Genomic DNA, 19,761 nt, shown 5'->3' with positions numbered 1-19,761 from the left:
TCAAATGCCTTAAAGAAGCAAGACCGTCTGCGCCGTCATCTCTACCACGCGAATCGGCCCGACGCATCCGTCTGTTTCAGCACGTGATTCAACTGCAAGCTCACCATTGAACAACTTGTTAAACAACCACGTCGTTCTTTCGACAGAGCACATCGAAATCCTCGTTTCTATACCAAGGATACAACGACAAAGACTGCAACGATTAGGTGCGCGATCATGACGAAACACAGCAAGAACAATACAGCATCTTCAATATTTTCCTACGCCGAATATAAGAAGCTCGACTACGGGACGAAAAAGGTAGAGCAGGATACTACCCGTTCTCCGTTTCTGACAGTGTTTCAGCAACGCCTCGGAAATGAGTCTATGCGGACGCTTCGATTCCTGTGCCCTATGCCTTAACAGCGCTCGGGAGCCTCTGTCATGCAACGAGGGGCATCTTTTCTGTAAAGAATGCGTGTACACTGACCTCCGTGAGCGCAATATGTGATCTATCTTCGAACCGGGCTGATGATTGATAGTCACACAGAAGAAGGATATCAAACGACAGAAAGAGAAACTGGAAATGATGAAGAAGGAGGCTGAGGAGGAAAAGGAGCGGGCTAGGCAAGCAGCGCGCGAACGGGTTATTCTGGAATTTGAAAAGGGCCAGTTGGGGCTTGCGGCTGTATCAGCAACAGGGACGACGTCTGCTGGGGAGTCAAAAGAGGACGGTGAGTCTTTGATCGTGTCTGCTGTACCTCTAGGCCGACGATGACTGAGACTAGGCCGGGGAACCAAGCGCAAATTCGCATTTGATTCGTCCAAGGTCGAGAACCTTGCTCAAGAAGCTGAAGAAGCAGCCCTTGCTACAGATAGAACGAGAACAGGCGGCAGCCCTACGGAACAAGCTACCAGATTTCTGGCTACCATCTTTGACGCCTACCTATTCATCTGTTGGGCCACCTCAGACCGTCAAGGACGTGAAGCTCCAGACTACATGCAGGGGTGGGAATCCTGCTCATTCAATCGCGTGCGTTATTGTACGCTTCTCGCTGTTTCCTTCTGACGGCTCGCAGGTTGAAGAATCTCATTCCAGTCAAATTCATCTTCTATTCCAAGACGAAATCTGCTGGTTCTGAGACGGCTGGAAAGAATGATGAATCTCAGCCGATGTGCCCGTCCTGCAAAAAGATCTTGTCTAACAGCATGCTCATGTTCCGTGAGTGTATTCGCATTCGCATTGGCTCTATATTATGGACATTGAACCTCTTTCCAAGTCATGAAACCCTGTGGTCATGTGGTTTGCAAAACATGCACTGAATCATTAGTACGGCCTTCCCAACAGTGTATCGTTTGCGATGTCAAATTGTCAGAGAAGGATGTCATAGAACTAAAAAGAGAAGGTAAAAGTTTTTGCCGTTATTCGCAAGCTGGACCAAATTGAATAATGTGGATCTGTTCTAGGAACGGGATTCGCTGGGGGAGGCCTCGCAGAATCATCGAAAACAGGTGTTGCTTTCCAAGGGTAATCAGGAACCTTTTTTCCTGTTAAAGTGCGACGTCTTGTTCTCATCTTTCCAAATTCAATTCTATTCAATCAAATCTGGTCGACAGACGTTAGCGGAGATACTCCAAGGTAATGGCACTTTGAGCTTGAGAGTGCGTCTCTGAGGCGAAGACCAATAGGGCTTTTGTCTATATATATGGTCTTCTCTCACGGGATGCTCACCGCTCATGTCTCGAAACTGCAATCATACGACAGCCGTCATGGTAGGCACATCGGACGCGCTAAGGTGAGCTCAAATTTTAAATGACGCCCGTGTAAATCTCTTTTTTCCTTATATATCGCGTGACTGCATACCGCTGCCCCCGTGTACGAGATTCACTGAATCTAGAAAAATACCACATGGAAAAGAACTTTCTCTCGAGTTCTGCATCAATCAAAGAAAATCGTTTCGGTCTATGTATCCATGGTAGCGTCGTATTTCAGAGGAGCAGGATATCTGATATTGCACATTATAGTTATACCTTCTCGCGCTTTTCATCCATCCTATCGGCTCTAAATCATCTTCCTGCCTTTCGTATGCTTCAGTATCGAAATTTGAAGCGTTGAAATTGGATTTCATTAAGGGAGCACAGCCACACCGGTAGCATTCCGCGTGTCGAAGCCGAGAGACCTATTGGATGGATCACACATCATGGAAGCTATGGAAGCTAAACGGAGTAAGTTAGATGGTGTTGTTGTTTTTTTCCCCTCATGATGAGGGGCTCGGGTAATCCTTGTAGGCAGTTTATCATGGTCGCGATATCTCCCATCCCAGTCCTTGCGCTCTTAACTCTCTGGGTACTGAAAATCCTCGGGAAGAAATGGCTCGTCGCGTCGCGTATCAGGGATAACTTACGGTGTGTACATGTATCGCCTACTGTGGTCTCAGTGTGGCGACTCACTCTCGTCAGGTCTCGTTGTCCTGGAGCAGCTATCTTGTGGATAAATCCTTTCAGGACGCTCGCGATTGTTTCCGGGCCATTTTTCCCTACTCAGGGCAAAGTAGGACATTACTATGCGAAATTTTCAGGTGCGTTACTAAGCCAGTCGAGGTCAACCTTTACATATCTTTCCCTCTAGTCTTCGCCAAGTTTGGAACCACTTGTCTGAGTTCTGTCGTTTTTTGGAACGCTATCCCCACATTCTGGATATCCGACGCCGACGCCATCAGAATCGTCAGCGCTGATAGAAAGACTTTCACTAAAGATGTCGAAGCAGTAAGCATCATGATATACTAGTGAGATTCCGATAAAACCTCCGTTGACATGTGGATTTATAGTATGAAATACTCAATATTTACGGCCAGAACATGGTCAGTACCGAAGGTGCTGTGTGGAAAAGACATCGTGCAGTTGCTAAGTCTGCATTTAATGAGGTGCGCGCGCTTATTGGTGACAGACAAGTGTGCTTAGCAAACCTAGACTAATAATGCTTTCGTGTGGAGCGAAAGCATGCGAATTGCAACTGAATGGTTTGCTGACATCGATAACAAAATATCAGGTATTGCACGTGAATGCACCGTCGACTTGCTAAAGGATCTTACACAGGTGGATCTTGAATTTGTAAACTTGATCTTCACTCATGATTATTTTTTTATAGTTCACTCTTCTCGTTATCTCTACCGCGGGATTCGGACGGCGAGTTTCCTGGAGCGAAGATGCAGCAGCAGTTCCTCCTCCTGGCCACAAGGTCGCTTTTCGGCCCGCTGTGACCTCGGCAGTATCTCATCTCATTCCCAAAAGTTCTGACCCCAGATTTTATTTATGACATTTCTGACTGGGTGCAATTTCCTTTCATCTCTTCTGCTCTCAAGGAAACGAAGGGACTCATTCGAGGCGCTGAAGTTTCACATGCTGGATGTCATATCTCTTGCCCGTGCCTGGGTTGCCAGTGGTAAGGCGGCGGATATGGATGCGGCGTTGTTGCGTAACATGGTTGAGGCCAACATGTCTGAAGAGGCCGACTTGAATTATAAACGCCTGACGGACGATGAGCTGTTGTCCAACACGCTGGTGAACATCTCTCCCTCATCAGTATCACTGAACACTATTGCCAACTACACCGTCAGACTTTCCTTTTAGCAGGTCATGGTGAGCATCCTTCTGTGCCTGACAAATAAGAATATCGAGAGCTTAAAATTTCTGTAAGAAACGACTGCGCATACAATTTGTTTTGCCATGGTCCTGTTAGCGTTGTACCCTGATGTTCAGCGTAGAGTTTATGAAGAGGTATCCAGATTCTGGCCAGAAGGCGCAGCGGCTCCTGTAAGATTGTTCCCGTTGTGCTGTCTCCTTACTACATTGACCTTGTTTCGAAGCGCTACAAGGAATCCGTGACCGCATTGGTACCTTTTTCTTTTGCCTCAGGATATTATTGACTTGACGAGCTCTATTATGTAGGAATATACTAATAGTGTCTTCTTAGAGACACTACGTCTGTTTCCCCCGGTAGCTCGACTGGGAAAGCTGGCGCAGGCAAATAGCATCATCCCTGCTCGTCGATTCAAGAAATCTCCGGAGGGTAAACCTTACAATGTCGAACAGTTTCCCGTTGCCATTGAAAAAGGTAGTCTTTTAATTATTGATATCTTCGGGCTGCATATGAATCGTAAGTCTCCTATGGATCATATGCTCCATCTGTCTAAAAAAATTTAGCGATACATTGGGGTGAGGACGTAGAGGAGTTTAAGCCCGAACGGTTTATCGATACAGAATCGTACCGTTGGCCCCGCGATGCATGTACGTCTTTATTCAAGCTCGTTGATGGGTTCATTCATTAATGGTATTGGGAAGTTTTTGCTTTCGCTGGTGGACCCAGAAGCTGTATTGGTCAACGATTTGCTATGACGGAAGGACTTTGTCTCATTGCCAATATTGTTCGAAACTTTGAGATCTTGGTGCCACACGATTTACGTGATAAAGGCATGGAGGAGCAGAGAAGGATCCTTCTTGAATGGTCACCTGGCATTACTATTCTGCCAGTCGGAGCCAGGGCATTATTTCGTCGTCGCAGGTGACAAACTTTTAGTTCTGCTAGTACTTGTAGCATCGTCCGTACAAATGTGACAGACGGGCCGCCTATTGTTGAACTTGAACGCACGCAAATAAGTATGTTATAACTTGATTATGTCCAGGAATAACTAGCGATACATCATCTGTGACTTGGTACAGTTCTCTACTTAGAAAGATCGTAGGGATATTTGGGGTTTGGCAGCATTAGCTCCGCTTGCCGATGCGGCATTGCCGCCGATTGCGCGGCGCACCGACTGTTCTAGTAGCTCTCGAGATGATGGTTCTAGCTTCCCTGCCGCATCCTTGAAGGCCGCTGGAGAGGACGTCGCATATGATAGTAGCTGTGAAATGCTCTGCGTAACGACTGGCGAAGGTGGTGCTTCAGTGTTTGTGAGGAGAAGAGTGATCGTGGGTAGTATAACACCCAATAATCGCGAGCCTAGAGCATGATCAAACACTCGTACACAGTAAATCAGTAGGAGACATACGATGCTCTTCTCCAACAGAGGCAAAGAAGGATGAAAACGCTTTCCAGACCTCGCCGATAGCCACCGCATGAGATTCCTTTATTGATCCATCATTCGCTAGGGGCGCCATTTTGGCAATGTATTCTATTAGGCTAGGGACCAAAAGTTTAGCGCACTGACGAAGCACAGGGTTACCCGAGGTGGAGGCGAGCATCAGAGTCTTGGCACAATGGGCAGCGGTCAAGGACGCCTGATGTACAACATTAGATTGTTCCCCACCATAACGTGCATGCTTACCTCGTCATCATCAAGTAGCTTCTGGGAAATCAAGAAACAAGCATGTTCGAGAACTGCTCGCCCAACTTTGACAGTCGGTGGTATTACGGTCAATATGAGTACGGCTGCTAATAGGTTGTTCTTGACTTTCTTGGTCGATATGAACCCTTGTCGTCCTCTATGAAAACGTTGAAGGATAGATCCGAGGCGTATATCCTAAGGCACGTACCTCATGCCATCGATGTTAAGCAAACAAGCAGATATGAGGCCATGCACTAGACGGCTATATCGATCCTTCGAGTCCCGTGCCATCGAAATAGGAATATCTAGTAACGCCTTGAGACACGGAAGGGTAGGGCCAACAAGGTCGATTTCAGACGATTCATCCTTGAGCATGTCTGGATCGCTACATTCGGCTGTCTTTTTCATGAGAGAATAGGCGATTAGACATACCACTATAAAGAAGAATGGCGACACCGCGTATGTCTTCTCGCTGAGATGTATTCAGGGATGCTGCAATGTTTCCAAAGGCGGAAAAGCAAGCGGTTATCATCTTTATGCGATCCGCAATATCCCCTTCTGTGAGAGCATTCAACTTGCTTTTCATAGAACTTTCAACAGATAACTTACGAATGATAGGGCCCTGGGAAGCAGATGTCGTATGCCTAAGTATATAAGAGCATGTCCTCAAACAATGTGCTTTCGGAGAGTTTGCAGAGAGGGTGTCAGGTGAACTGAGGCCATACTGACGTGTTAATGCAGAGGTATTCCAAGTGTAGCAATTTCTTACCTGTCAGCCGAGGCTTCTTGGGAAAGGGCAAAGACGGAAAGTACTTCAATAAGATGTGTTTGAATAGATGCTGTCTCAGTCATAGCCATACGATAACAGACAGCGATGAATTCGTCGAAGATTGTTGGCTCCATCAAGGCCTTACCGGCGTACTGTGGTAGGACGAGGCACTTGAGAGCCATTAGCGCACTTAGGACTGTAGATTGTTGAGTAGAATCCATTGAATTAGAATCAGCGGAGGACACGAGTGCCTCATACGCCAATCCGAATATGACGAAGAACAGAGCAGAGGGTTCTTCATGGCTGTTGCCATTCACTGTGGAAAGTGCGGTGTCACTGCCTTCACGGCCGTGCATAGCAGAGAGAATATGCGGATCATTTGCCTGCATTGCAGTGGCCACAGCTTGAAGTATAATAGACCAAGACTGTGCATAGTACTTTATAGGTTTGTACTTCAGCGTCGTATAAATCTCAGTATGAGTGGACGCACCGGTAGTAGTACTTCCTTCCCCAGACTTGAGTAAGTGGAGTCCAACGCGACTGAAGAAGTATCATGAAGGAACTCCGAGTCGATCCTAATGCTAGCGTAGTCTCGAAGAGAGACCACCCACAGCGTCGCAAGGGATGCTCGATAAGGGTCTACAACGTTCTTGAGGTAGGATTGCCGAGCACTAGAGACTTCAAGTTCGGCCCATGCGGATACCGTCGATATTCTCAGCATAGCGGAAGCATTAGGACTTAGTTCTGCAGTTTCTCCGAGCTTCACCATCCCCGAATCTGTACAAAAGAAGCTGGAGCCAGAAGCCGAAGAAAACCAGTCTGTACGCCTCACCTTTCGACTGTTCGAGAGCAGTTGTAAGCAACTTCAGTATACGTCCCATTCGATTGACGTCTTTCACTACACCACACCCAACGAATACTGCACAAGCCTGAACTGCAGAGGCTAGAATTTCTGGTGTTGAATCTGCGGAAAACGCCGGCGTCAGTGCAGCAGTAATAGGCGCTTGGTGTTGCTCCAAAAGAAGGGAGTCCTCGAACGCAGGGTCGGGAGATGTCGCGAATATCTGACTCACTTTAAGCACATAGATTTCATATTAGAACGTCAACGCACCTGAATAACATCACGCAGGACAACAAGTCCCTCCATTCGTATTTCAGTTACATACGCCGTGGATGCAGTGAAGGCCATTTTGATTAAATCCGTTACCCGAGAGATCAGGAGACCAGACGTCGGTATTCCCTGAGCGCGAGCAAATATAACATCTACATGCTCCTTCCTCCCACTTTCGGCAACGATTGAACAGATCTGATGCAAGCATTGAAGAGCAAACAATTGAGTCCTCCAACGTGACGTAAGATGTGCGCGCACGCCGTCGCCTCCGTCTTGTGTTATACCCACACTTAAAGATTCACCCTCGTCGTCTCGCATATTCTGTCGCGTTGCAGCATCAGCCACCTGCTGAGACGCCGTTGTTCGAGACATAATCCGTTGGCATAGGTCGATCCATGCAGACGGATTGTAGACAACCGTTTGATGAAGCCAACTTGTAATGACGCTTCGAACACCATCGACAGATGCATCGTCATCAAGCATGCTGAAGAGATTCTCCACCAGCTGGTCTCCGCCGAGTTTAGACATAGCTAAAGCATCCTTCTGCACGAGCTGATAAAGTGCATTAATCGACGCGACCTTCAACGGTCGACATGTTGAAGATAGGTAGCCGCGGAAATGATTGACCAAATCGGGTATATCAACATGTTCGGGAGCGAACATCAGGAAATGTTGGAAGCATTTTATAGCTTCGACTCGAGTGCCTTCATCCACTTCCAAAGAGAACTCGTGTACCAGGTTAAGAACGAGAGTTCTGGTCTTTGAAAACTCCTGTATATCAGGGCCGAGGACGGTAATAACAGCATCGATGATCTGACAGACCACTGGATACGCCGGATAATCACCACTGAGGTTGGCATTAGAAAGTGAACCGCCTTCACACTCATGGGAATCCATCAGATAAATTTTGAGAAGCATTCCCAGAGTACTCGACACGAACGGTGCATATGCCAAACTGGCGGCATTTATAACTCGTGCCAGCGCGTTCAGTGCCCAGAAGTGAACCAGAGGATGAGGATCATTGCTGAGAGACATGAGGACGTTCACGGTTGTCTTCAATAGAGGACCAGCGGCGAGTCCTCCTACATGAGTGTATACAGCGCCGAAAGTAAGAGCGCAGCCGGCACGAGCGTAAGGGTCTCGGTTGCTGACGACCTGATCTACCAGCTGCTTTATCTGATTCGTGAGGAAGTTGGTACCTCCCAAGCTTGCCAAACGACCTATGCATTCACTGGTGGCGGAACGCAAAACATGGTCTCCATCAACCAGAGTTTCCTGTAAACGGTTAGGTTTTCAGTCATTTGATTAATAGTAGAAGTCACCTTCAAAAATGGAGACAATAGGGTTGTCACTTGGCTACTACCAAAAGTATCTCGAGCCTGGCGATAGTGAGACGTCGTTGCATTCCGTAATGTAAGCGCTAAAGCAATTGTGGCGTTGATTGTGACAGCAGCCTTACGACCCGTATTTTTCTCCAGTCTGGGAGAACGAACTGCCTCAAGCAGCTGCGTGATTGTCCGTGCAGTCGATGCCGTATCCTGGAGCGGCAACAATCGAGCAAAGAGGTCAATGGCAGCATCCACAATTGCTGTGGCTGGAGGCGGTGGTTCTTGGTCAGCTTCGCCTGCTACTTGGGAACGACATAATGTCAGTTTGTCGTGTTCGCGCGCGCCAAAGATCGGTTTACGAAGCTTGCAGGTCAACATGAGCAAATGACAGATTATATGGACAGACATTTCCTTACCAAAGAGTCGATTGAGGCTTCAATGGAATCTCGATTCAGCTGATCCCTTCCTTCGGTTGTAGAATCACTATGTGCACCAAGATCGCCATGATCCACTATTTCGGTAAACGTCACGCCATACGCATATCCGTCTACACTGTTCCAGACCGAGGTAAAGGTGCCTGAAGATGACGCTATAGCGGCCTGAACAGACGATCCCGCATATCCGTCGGCACTCGCGAAGAGCGTGACAGCCGATTGGAGGAGAGTTGTTTGTGTGGCCTCTGGAATATTTGAGAAGCCCAGAACGGTGAAACATTCGTATACGCGCCGTCGCAGCAAAGCTTCTCGTCCCTTGAGCGTCAAACCCTTGGGTTGGGGGCCAGGGATTTGAGTATCGGTCCCGTCATCGACTTTCTGATTTATGAAATTATTCGCAAACAAAAGGGCGTTGCTCAGGACCATCGCAATCCGACGCCCGACATCTAAGGTCACCAGAGTTGTGGAGTTGTGCTTCAAGAACGACAGAATAGCACCGAGGGCACTTTCACGCAAATGCAAAAGAAACATCCACTCCTCCAAGGGCCGTGTAGCGTTGTCCACGACATCCTTACTGGTTGGCTTAGGGAGTGCATTCCGCCAAAGGACTAGCAACTGCTGAAGATGGGCTCGGACGAAGTTTGGTCCAAGAGACATCAAAGATGCTATCAAAGTCCATGCAACTTCCACCTCAATGCCTGCAATCTTGACGTCATGTTCGGCTGAATGCTTGAGCAATTGAATGGCCATGTCCAGGACCTTTGCGCTAACATCGTAAGATACATACAACGGGCGCTCAGGTATGATTGACACCAGTGCCGATAAACCATATGCGTGTCCAAGGGATCGGGAGTTGATGTCGGAAGGAGCAGCCGGAGATAGGATGGCGGTCATGTCTCTCTGCAATAGCTCGAAGACAGTGATGATTGTCTTCGGTAATCGTAGAGGCGTCGAGGAACAGAAGCACCGAAGAGTCCATGAAGCATTTACCCTGATAGTGTAGCTCGGATGGGCAAGTAATGTCACCAACGGCTCTGCTACTGCATCCTGTCATCGTAGAGGATTAACACCAAGGTCAGGAAAGGAACAGAGAAAAACACACCTGCACCGGAGGCGGGGCGTTCCCAAGTTGCTGTAATAACCCAGCCACCTCCCGCAAGACAATAGCTAAAACAGCGGAAGAAGGCGCTGTCTGACCTGGCATCAAAGCGGGCCACCGTTTAAGGTAAGAACTAGCTAGCTCCTGGATAGCGCCTATCTGTCCCTGCTCGCTCAACATACGAACACCGATTAGATCTCTCAACAAAATCTCGACTAATCGGCGAACTAATAAGACCTCATAGCGACTGCTTCGACTCCGTGGACTGGAGACAATCTCCGCCATGAGATGAGAAACGATCAAAGAATAGTTGGTCTCAGTGAAAGCGACTCCAAGCTTTATGAAAAGTGCTGCATAAAAATCAAACAGCCCTATGCGGCACTTGCGAGAGAAGTTCGGCTTATTATATTGCATCGACAGGTGCAATAGCATTTCTGTCGGGGTGAGAAGGGGTTTCATCACTTCAGATACAGCAGCGTGGCCTGCCGTTGTGGAATCGGCGTCTAAAAGTTCGGACCCGCTTTTCTTAACGGGTGGTTCAGAGCTCCGGACCACCCTTGGAGTCTGGGTAGAAGCCAAAAGGTGCCCGACCAGCTGGGAAAGAGAGCGTCGGGTAGCGTGATCCGCGTGCTCAAGACTTCGGACACTGAGAGCGATGATGGTGTCAATGTCGCTTGTGGAAGGGTGATTATCGCCGGAATACATCACAATGAGCACCTAATAATGGTGACGTCAAGTCAGCTATCATCAGAAAGGGGGAGAAGGAACACCAACCTCTGCAGATGCCCTTTGAACGGGATGACATTTACCAGTCAAGGCAGACCGCATCTGCTTGATGATATCCTTGACTGTATTGTCTGCAACCGCTCTCTTGGCAGAGGAAAGAGATTTGCGGAGTGCCAAGATAGCATGGTAGCGCAGTAATGGAGACTAGAGAAGTATATGTTGAGCAGTGGATAAGTAGACATTGGAGCAAACCGACATTGGAAGAAGATTTCGATAGGCGCAGGGTCACTATTGCGATTTCGGCCATAAAAGACATGAACTGCGATTCGCATTTTCAGTAAAGAATCATCTAAAAGGAACCACACCCGCACCTGCGATCCAAAAGCGAGCATCACTTCGCCGACACAGTACAGCGCCGCTCTGTTTTCCTGGCGTAAGACTTTCAATCAATAGAACCGTGAAGGCAACACGTACATCCGGTGTGGATCTCTATCTGCTGTCTTTGAGTCACCGACGATCTTCAGGAAGGCCTGGATGGTGTCAAACAGCGTCCGCGTCTCTGACCGGGTGTACAAAGAAACGAGGCATCGTGCTACAACATTGCGGATAGCGCGTCCTGGAGCCGGGAAAGGGCTCGGGGCAGTGATAATTTTCACCAGCGTGGCTTCGATATCTGCTTGCTTTGCCTTGAGAGTAGACTGCGGAAAAATAAGTATATATCATAAGGCAGGATGAAATCGACGACGTACTAGAGGTGCCTCCGCAATTTTCTTCTCCGTCGACGCTATCCATTGGAATACATACATCTCACCATGCTCTTCTGTGATTTCCGTCTAATGGCGTGTTTTAATAAATGATTGAATCCGGAGTTTGGCGGGAGAAAATTTACCTCTTGAATATCCTCAATTATGACACCATCTTCGGTAGACATCCTAACAATGACGACCAGCCAGAATCCTACTGGAGTCGAACCGACGTTATAAAAACTGTATGAGGGTTAGAGTCGACCCCGGAGTATAGAGGAGGAAATAAAACTGGAAGGACGTGATACGACAACGGGTTCCGACAACGGTGCTAGCCAATAGATTCGGCTTCTCGGCTACCCGGCTCATGCGTTATGTGTGACATGCAGTAACATTGCGCCTACACGCGCCCACAAAGTCCAACATCGAATAGCGGAGAAATAAATATACAAAACAGCTCGTGATCAACGACCCTCTGTCTCTACTTCAGAGACTCCACTACCTGGCTTCTCGTCCTCCTGTTTGGCCGGCTTCTTTGGTTCAGCTTCTTGCCATGCCTTCACTGCCGCTTCATAAGCCTCCCACACAGCCCTACCCGTTGCCTCTCCTCCAAGTTCCCCGTCATCCGGGAGATCCATCATCTCCTCTTCGGCCTTTCCCTTTCCCTTTCCCTTAGAGCTCTGTTCCTTGGCGGGCGGGGGTGGGTGGTCTATGGTTGGCACCTTGAGCGGCACAACGGCACACTCAGCATACAAAGATCCTGGTTTGAGTATCTCCTCAGGCATCTCTGTGACTGATTTTTCAATCACCGAATCTGATTTATCTTTGGGCTGCTTTGCCCTTGGAATGATCTTGAAAGGCGTCGGAATAAATAAGACATGCAAAACAGATTGAACTGCGGACAGAGGTGACTTGAAAATAAGACGAAGTATTGGTTGAAACAGGAGATACCTTGCTCACATTAGAGAAGGCATAAAATTTTGTAGGATCACTCACAAGACAACTCCCAGGTAAGACCAGCCAAATCTTCCCGTCCAGTCGGCATGCAGAAGAGGAGCGATAGTATCCACTCTACTGATGCCAGGAGACACGCTAACAGCTACGATATTCGATTTCTGAGTCTTGGCATCGATCACGGGTATTGAACTACTACTGGTATCGGTCTTGGGAACTTGGGCGGACGGAAGGGCATCCAAAATACGCTGTATATGGCGCGTTAGAATGCAAGTCTTCAAAGCACGGGTGCCTTCAGCGAGAAATATTGATTTAGATGGATTTGGAAGTGACGCGGAATACGAAAAGGATGCCTTGAATGTGCTGTTTGTCGCGGCGGCATAGAATCGATTGACGACATTGATTATACGAATGTCACGTTCCACAGGTGCGACTAGAAGTGCAGGGAGAAGTAAGGTGATCAGAAGGAATGTCGCCAGTGATCTAGTTTCGCGTTCTTTCTGCAATTCAGCAGTAGGCGGGGATAGAAATTCAAATGAGCCTAGATGTTGGTATTCATGAGCGAAGACCAGCGCGTCTAGCCGCTGGTCCTGCCCTGCCATGAAACGAGTACAGAACGCATGGATGGACGAAGGAGAAGACAGGTCGCACTGCTCTGCATATATGTTGTCATTGGAGGTTGAGGTCCGGAGCAATCCAATGAGAATGGTGACCTCTGCAGACTCTACTGGTTCCGGGGTCAGGGCAATGATGTGGGCTCCCCGCTGAGCGAGCGACTGTAAAAGAGTCAAACCCAGCGACGTAAATCCTCCCTATTCATACTAAGTTTATGGTTTTCAAAGGAGGGTTTGACAACGCACCGTCACCAATATTGTCCTCGCGTGAAGGTCGCGGTCGCGGTCCGTAGTACGCCCTTGAGAAAAAGCACGGATTAAGACCAGTGATGCGGCGGCGGTAACGATGTGTGGTACATATTTTTTAGGAAAGTACGAAGAGTTGATGACCGCATCGAGAATCCCTAGAACCATGGCTCCAGAAAAAGATAAGTACAGTGCAATGGAGGATATGTACGAAACGAACCTTGCAGAAGCTTCCGTTGCTAGACTTCGTCATCAATTCCGTCTGTTTATCGTCGAAGCGTCAGCCAAACAAAGACTTTCTTTCCACTTCCGACGCGTTCATCTTCCTGCTTAAGAAATGTCGTTGAAAGTGCCCAAGGCGAACAATATCCAGCTCTTCAAGGATGGATACAAGGTGGGATACTCAGATAAATTTTTATCTCTATACTGAAACCATACGCAGCAACTTCAAGGCATCGAAGACGCCGTTCTCCGAAATATACAGGCTGTCTCTGAGCTATCAGACCTTGTAAGGACGAGTTTTGGTCCAAATGGCGCGTTCTGTTATTCTACTTATCTGAGAAGGATGCTCACAGGGACTTTAGGAAGGAACAAGTTGATCATCAACCACCTTGGAAGGCTCTTTGTGACATCGGATGCGGCTACGATTATCAGAGAGGTCGAAGTCATTCATCCTGCTGCAAAACTTCTGGTCATGGCATCACAAGCACAGGAGGCTGAGGTGTGCTCTCTTTTCTGCAGTTAGATCTTTCTTTACCAAAGGACAGATGGGCGACGCGACAAATATGGTGATCATACTGGCCGGGGAGCTCCTCAAGAAAGCCGAACATCTGCTCATTATGGGCCTACATCCGTCTGAAATAATTAAAGGCTATGAACTTGCATCTGTTCGGGCACTTTCAGAGCTTGAAAGTGCGTTTCTTACTTTTTCTCCATCGGCTTACCGATTAATGATCATCATAGAACTGTCTACCTTTAGTCTCCCTTCACCTTTGACAGAATCAACACTGGCATCGGCTCTCAAACCCGCAATTGCATCGAAACAGTATGGATTTGAGGATACCTTATCAACCTTGGTTGCGGAAGCTGCCCTTGCCGTTATGCCTGCCAATCCCAAAAACTTCAATGTGGATAATGTGCGCGTCGTCAAAATAATGGGTGGAAGTCTTGCAGGAAGTAAGGTCGTACAAGGAATGGTTTTCGGTCGAGAGCCAGAGGGTGAGCTCAATGGCTCTCTTCCGTCTTCATAGCTCACCAAAATTCAGGGATGATAAAAAAGGCGACGAAAGCTAAAGTTGCCGTATTCACTTCAGCATTGGATGTTGCCCAATCCGAGACCAAAGGAACTGTTCTCATCAAAAATGCCGATGAAATGCTCAATTTTACTCGTGGAGAGGAGAAACATCTCGAAAAGGTATGCTTTTCTAGTGCTCGTTAGCTCTCGCTTCACTCATTTGAGGACAGATTTTCAAAGAAATTGCCGATTCTGGTGTTCAAGTCATCATCGCTGGCTCAAGTGTCGGAGAACTTGCTCTGCACTACCTCAATCGTTTCAATATCGCTGTTCTCAAAGTTCTTTCCAAGTTTGATCTCCGACGCGTATGTCGCGTAGTCAACGCTACCCCTCTGGCTCGCATGGGCGCGCCTACCCCCGAAGAAGCGGGCTATGTCGACATCTTCGAAACCATCGAAATAGGCGGTGACCGTGTAACTGTGCTTCGTCAATTATCTGAGGAAGATGCAGGTTTCGACCCTCGCTCACCTGGCGGTCGATCGCGTACAGCGACTATCGTACTTCGGGGAGCCACCTCCAACCACCTTGACGACCTCGAACGGGCGGTCGATGATGGTGTGAACGTGATCAAAAGTTTAATGAAAGATGCTCGGTTAGTACCAGGAGCTGGAGCATCAGAACTGGAGCTTGCGAAGAGGGTGGAAATATACGGCAGTTCTTTGAAAGGTCTTGCACAACATGCAGTTAAACGGTATGCTGCTGCGCTCGAAGTGATACCCCGGACACTGGCGGAAAATGCTCTTGGCGGGGCTGAGGGCAACGAGGTGCTCAGCCGTCTTTGGGCGAAGCATGAGGAGGACGGTGGCGAAGCCTGGGGTGTAGATGTCGAGGTTTGTCTTTTTTTTTTTTGCCAGAGATCGCTCGCTTATACTTTCATGTCTAGGCGGAAACTGACGGCACCTTGCAGTCAACCGCATACAAGATCTATGATTCTCTGGGAGCTAAGACGTGGGCCATTCGGTTGGCAACAGAAGCCGCCATTTCCGTCCTGAGTGTTGACAGTATCATCATGAGTAAACCGGCTGGAGGGCCTAAAATCCCTCAGCAAGCTGGCAACTGGGATGAGGATGATTGATTACGCTTGTTATTCGTGTAGAAATGTACTGACTATAATGTACTCTAATTACTGCACAGCTCCGAAATTTTAGAAAACGAAGTCCCCTGGTAACTTGTATGCATTGAAATACATGTTTGCAGACGGCCAGTATCATTGACATAGGAATGGTCGATAATTTTATCACATAGCATACGGCACTACTTCTACACACACCATACAGACGTTACAAGATATATGGAACTTGGAGGATATATATACAGGCTTTAGGCCAGGGTATTCGGGGCAATATACCTGGCAGTCGCTGCAATGCGGAAGTTAGATGGTTCGACAGTATGTCTAGAAGATAGAGTGAGTTTCCAATGACCAGTGCAAAGGGCAGTGGAACGTACTCGTAACATCTCTGGATATCTGCGCCTTGCATGACCAGAATGTCGCCCTAAGTGTTATATAGCTACAAGATTGTACACCGAGGGTTCAAACTCACGTGTCTCAACACTAACGATAAGACTGTTGTTTTATCAGTCTTCTCTTCGTTCTCAGGTACGGCTTTGCGACGCTTTTGCTTCAACTTGCGGAAATGCATGAGAGCCGGAGATCCCAGCGATAGACCTGCAACTGTGGGACCCAAGCCCCGCTCGCTGTCACTGTGGAACTGTAATTAGTGATGAAATCAGTCCGCGATAGCCGATATTAATAGATCTTCGATCACGTACCGCCATTTTTTGTTTTTGCATGTAAGCAGCGCTGATGGATTTCTTATGAAGTAGGAATCGTATCGAATAGGAATAGACGTTACCTCAGAACCTCATTGAATTCGGATTCGCATGTGTCATCGAGAGCCAATTTAATGCGATGCTGCATCAACGCCCTAGCTTCAATCACCGCCGAAGGAGCCTGATCCCATGGAACAGTGTTCTCAGTTCCGCCGACATATTGATAAGGCTCTCCACCTTGTTGATTCATTTAGACAGGTAAAATTATGGCCAATGTGCACTTACTATTCTGAGAGAAGTAGTGAGTCAACAGTTCACCTCGGCCTATCAGAGAGTAAAGACGTGAGAGCTAGCCCGAGGAAGCTATAGAGACGCACATTGGTGCTAGCGTCTGTCAGCTGTCATCTCAACTAGTCGAGGACCGAGGAACTCACTGCTCGCAGTGGCCAACGTCTAAATAAGAGTTTGCCTTCCATCGCCTCTTCTTGATATTTGATGAAAATTTTGTTTGCTTCTTGATTCATGCCAACACCGCAGCCTTTGATGCGATGAACAAAACCTCTATTCAAACATGAGATCCTGTCGTCTTTCATGGAAAATAGCGTACGCGTCATCAGGAAAAACGAAAGTTTCAAGTGTCCCGCATCTATCGCCATCATGGAAGATTTTTTGCTTTCTCCTCTCAACCCCTAATATGGCTGTGAGTGTATCACACCTCAGATGCAAGGAATACCGACATGAATCTGGAGGAATGAAGCTATCTCCTGAGCTGCTTCTCCGTTTGATGCTAAGAGGTATCGACTGCAAATCACGAGCGTGCTGAATCGCCCCTTGAACACGGAGGGAATTCTGCTCCGGATTGTGACGATGCAGATGAACGATAGATGGGTAAAAACCTACCTTACAGTGAGCACATTCCCAGAGCTGCCACGTGTACCTGATTATAAGTAGCAATCAGCCGCAGCCGCTGAGGAGTTCACGTCAAGGTCACTAACCTGCAAGATAGACGACCACATTTCGTACAGTGCCAGCCCCTAGCAAATAATTCGGTTGTGGTGACCGTACTCTCGAGGACCGACGGTGGTGAAGGTGGGAAAATACTCAAAGTGACAGGTAACGTGAGATTGGGAAGGAGCTCCAAAAAGGCAGGATTGTACTTCAGCTGCTCAAGTAGAACGGCATCGCTTGTATCTATCACCCAGAAACGTCGACATTCAGACTGAAGGCACATCCATCCAATCTCATAGACTTGGGGAGACATGTGTCGGCAGTCAGAGCATTCTTGGTACACCGAGCCAAAGAAATGGTTTGGACTGACAATGAAAATTAATCGAACCTCGACACGAGCTCGTAGAACTTACAGATACAGCTTCTCTTCAAACACCGCCTTTTTGACTAGGAATGCACACGTTAGATTTGTCGACTACCGCATTTCCTTCTTAAAATTGTTACCTGGCGATTTTCTGGAACTGGGTCGTGCCAAAGGAAGATTGACAGGATTGTTCGATGTAGGCACATGTGTATCTGCCCATACTTCTCATCAGCGCAAAGTGTGACATCTGATACTTCGGCTTACTCGTAGTAGGAAGGTCTTCCGGCGTCGAACACCACCATGGTTGGCCCTAGGAATTGCACCTTGAGCCGGTTGGTATTGACCAAACCCGAAATAGCCCTACCTGAGATTCATACCATTGGAATGCAAATTTATACCGAACAACACGTCCCCGATCATTGTTCGCAGGTTGTAATTCCGCTGCAGGCGGATGTATCAATCATCGCTCAAAAGCAAATGGCGAAAAAACCCACACCAAACATGAGTGATCTTGTAAAAACCAAGCACAGCATATGCGACATCCCGCGCGTCCAGACTGAACGGGAAATGAACGTACTTGTCGTCAATCAGAAGTGCGACGGGAATGTTGTTGCGAAAATTTTTCAATAGAGCTCGTACAGAAAAGTCTTCTGCGTTCTGGTCCGAAGCTGCTTGCTTCTCGAGATGTCCTTTGGTATGATGGATGCTCTCGGCTTTTCCTCCGCTGATAAAAACGTCGTAAGATCACTGTATACAAATCGAGGATTAAGTACCCATGGGAAATGATCAATTTTCCATTGTGGAACCAGCCATCACGTCTGTCATCAATATCAGTGAACGACGACATAAAAATTGGAAGGGAAGGCTTGACTTTGATGAGAAAGCGCTTAGCAGATAACCTTTGGCTTCGTTCTGGCGAAAGTAAACACCTCCTTGGTAGCTTCTGAACCAGTCCCATGTTTCGCACACCTCTTGACGAGACTGAACGATGACAGGCCATCTCAGCTCTCAATCATATGAGAAGTGACATAGTACTTACCTTTGCCCAAATGGGCGGATACCTTGGTAAAGGCTGTCTACATCCTATGGGGGGCTCCGAATCCGCCGGTAGGCGCATAATAGCGTCATACGATAACTCCTCCTCTTCTACATGGCCACTGTCATGGGGATCATCGGATATCCAGTTGTCGAACTGTCGAGAATAATCGACTTGATCCTCGACTTTGATCAATTGAGACGAATTAATAGTGTGCAAACCCTTTGGGTTTTCCCTGGAAGGACCATCATGAGACGAGCCACTCTCAAGATTACGGCGACGTTTATCATACTGATCAGATTTTCTTGAGGAAACGACGTCCAAGGTTGAAGAGTCATCATTTGTTCTTGCCGATTCCCGACGTTTGTCTGGGGCAAACCGGTCTGTAGGACCATCGTAAAGATTATTTCTCTCCTTAGCAGATGCGATCTGTACCGCTTTCTGTTGCGAGGCAGAGGATTTAGACTTCTGAGCCTTTTCATGGTTGGAGGGCGTGCGATTACGCTGTCCCTCGCGTTCAGCTGGTTTGTTGTCCAAGCTAGATACAGCTGGTTTCAAACTCGGTGCTTTTGAGGCCGCAGCTATCTTCGGCGCAAGGTCAACCCGCAAACGTTGCTTCTTGGTAGCTCGTTCGGGGATCGGCTTCGGCTGGTCCAAGCCGGCGGTAGGCGAAACACACCCAGGTGTCTCTATTTCTGCATCCGTATGTTCGTGTTTTTCCTCGTGCAGGAGCAAGTCTTTACTCTGGTGAAGAGTATCGATGAAAGCAATTTTCTGGTTCGCGTCCGAATCCAGATGGCTGTCTTCTGCTTCTCCAATAACGATTATATAGTCAGATCTCTTCTTCCTCTCGCCATTGAGATAGTTTAGTGCCAGAGTACGGTCCCAGTCAGGTTTGCTCTTATAGAGGAGCCAATAGAACCTGACGAAAATAATGCAATCATTGACTAAGTCCAGATCTAGGGCCTTGGCCTGATCGGGTTGGGATAACGCATATTGCAACCAAGTTGTCACTGCTTTTT

General features: G+C 47.8%; 6 protein-coding genes across 6 annotated transcripts; 3 read left to right on the top strand and 3 right to left on the bottom strand.

Annotated features, from left to right (window-relative positions):
• Positions 1-216: 216 nt before the first annotated feature.
• On the top strand, positions 217-1,511 carry EV420DRAFT_1620503 (uncharacterized protein; the record flags this gene model as incomplete). Its single annotated transcript, XM_060475581.1, is given in 9 exon segments — positions 217-300; positions 346-386; positions 406-473; positions 522-713; positions 768-808; positions 855-1,012; positions 1,059-1,201; positions 1,260-1,385; positions 1,447-1,511. 9 exon segments carry the CDS (start codon positions 217-219, stop codon positions 1,509-1,511), a joined length of 918 nt encoding a protein of 305 aa, XP_060330987.1.
• A 767-nt stretch (positions 1,512-2,278) lies between these two features.
• Positions 2,279-4,821, top strand: EV420DRAFT_1678734 (cytochrome P450; the record flags this gene model as incomplete). The annotated part of the gene is made up of 13 exons (XM_060479182.1): positions 2,279-2,385; positions 2,440-2,558; positions 2,609-2,745; positions 2,808-2,903; positions 2,950-3,075; positions 3,128-3,217; positions 3,283-3,540; positions 3,597-3,618; positions 3,677-3,792; positions 3,846-3,872; positions 3,928-4,135; positions 4,183-4,266; positions 4,321-4,821. 13 exons carry the CDS (start codon positions 2,279-2,281, stop codon positions 4,542-4,544), a joined length of 1,614 nt encoding a protein of 537 aa, XP_060330986.1. The 3' UTR covers positions 4,545-4,821.
• On the bottom strand, positions 4,635-11,890 carry EV420DRAFT_1540218 (clathrin-coated vesicle protein). The gene is made up of 19 exons (XM_060473072.1): positions 11,660-11,890; positions 11,520-11,603; positions 11,245-11,468; positions 11,142-11,190; positions 11,027-11,089; positions 10,819-10,974; positions 10,048-10,761; positions 8,928-9,992; positions 8,506-8,874; positions 7,184-8,458; positions 6,905-7,136; positions 6,563-6,849; positions 6,073-6,509; positions 5,913-6,016; positions 5,736-5,861; positions 5,512-5,680; positions 5,304-5,460; positions 5,028-5,256; positions 4,635-4,978 (listed from the first exon to the last, which is right to left on the bottom strand). The coding sequence occupies exons 1-19, from the start codon at positions 11,699-11,701 to the stop codon at positions 4,707-4,709; spliced, it is 6,054 nt and encodes a 2,017-aa protein (XP_060330985.1). The 5' UTR covers positions 11,702-11,890; the 3' UTR covers positions 4,635-4,706.
• EV420DRAFT_1540217 (uncharacterized protein) lies at positions 11,891-13,535 on the bottom strand. The gene is made up of 3 exons (XM_060473071.1): positions 13,328-13,535; positions 12,510-13,279; positions 11,891-12,464 (listed from the first exon to the last, which is right to left on the bottom strand). Exons 1-3 carry the CDS (start codon positions 13,493-13,495, stop codon positions 11,978-11,980), a joined length of 1,425 nt encoding a protein of 474 aa, XP_060330984.1. The 5' UTR covers positions 13,496-13,535; the 3' UTR covers positions 11,891-11,977.
• A 129-nt stretch (positions 13,536-13,664) lies between these two features.
• EV420DRAFT_1620499 (chaperonin Cpn60/TCP-1 family) lies at positions 13,665-15,696 on the top strand (the record flags this gene model as incomplete). The annotated part of the gene is made up of 8 exons (XM_060475580.1): positions 13,665-13,721; positions 13,770-13,860; positions 13,912-14,048; positions 14,095-14,239; positions 14,291-14,545; positions 14,593-14,741; positions 14,792-15,451; positions 15,505-15,696. 8 exons carry the CDS (start codon positions 13,665-13,667, stop codon positions 15,694-15,696), a joined length of 1,686 nt encoding a protein of 561 aa, XP_060330983.1.
• Positions 15,697-15,941: 245 nt separating this feature from the next.
• EV420DRAFT_1270141 (uncharacterized protein) lies at positions 15,942-18,820 on the bottom strand (the record flags this gene model as incomplete). The annotated part of the gene is made up of 15 exons (XM_060467549.1): positions 15,942-16,014; positions 16,068-16,114; positions 16,392-16,422; positions 16,475-16,620; positions 16,648-16,715; positions 16,822-17,072; positions 17,194-17,240; positions 17,292-17,328; positions 17,387-17,704; positions 17,958-18,013; positions 18,068-18,144; positions 18,198-18,427; positions 18,477-18,521; positions 18,575-18,684; positions 18,743-18,820. 15 exons carry the CDS (start codon positions 18,818-18,820, stop codon positions 15,942-15,944), a joined length of 1,614 nt encoding a protein of 537 aa, XP_060330982.1.
• Positions 18,821-19,761: the final 941 nt, after the last annotated feature.

This window comes from Desarmillaria tabescens (genome assembly GCF_030435595.1).
Source record: "Desarmillaria tabescens strain CCBAS 213 chromosome Unknown EV420scaffold_16, whole genome shotgun sequence".
Lineage (NCBI taxonomy): Eukaryota > Fungi > Basidiomycota > Agaricomycetes > Agaricales > Physalacriaceae > Desarmillaria > Desarmillaria tabescens.
The sequence above is the reverse complement of the archived record's forward strand: the minus strand, read 5'-3'. Positions and strand labels throughout refer to the sequence as shown.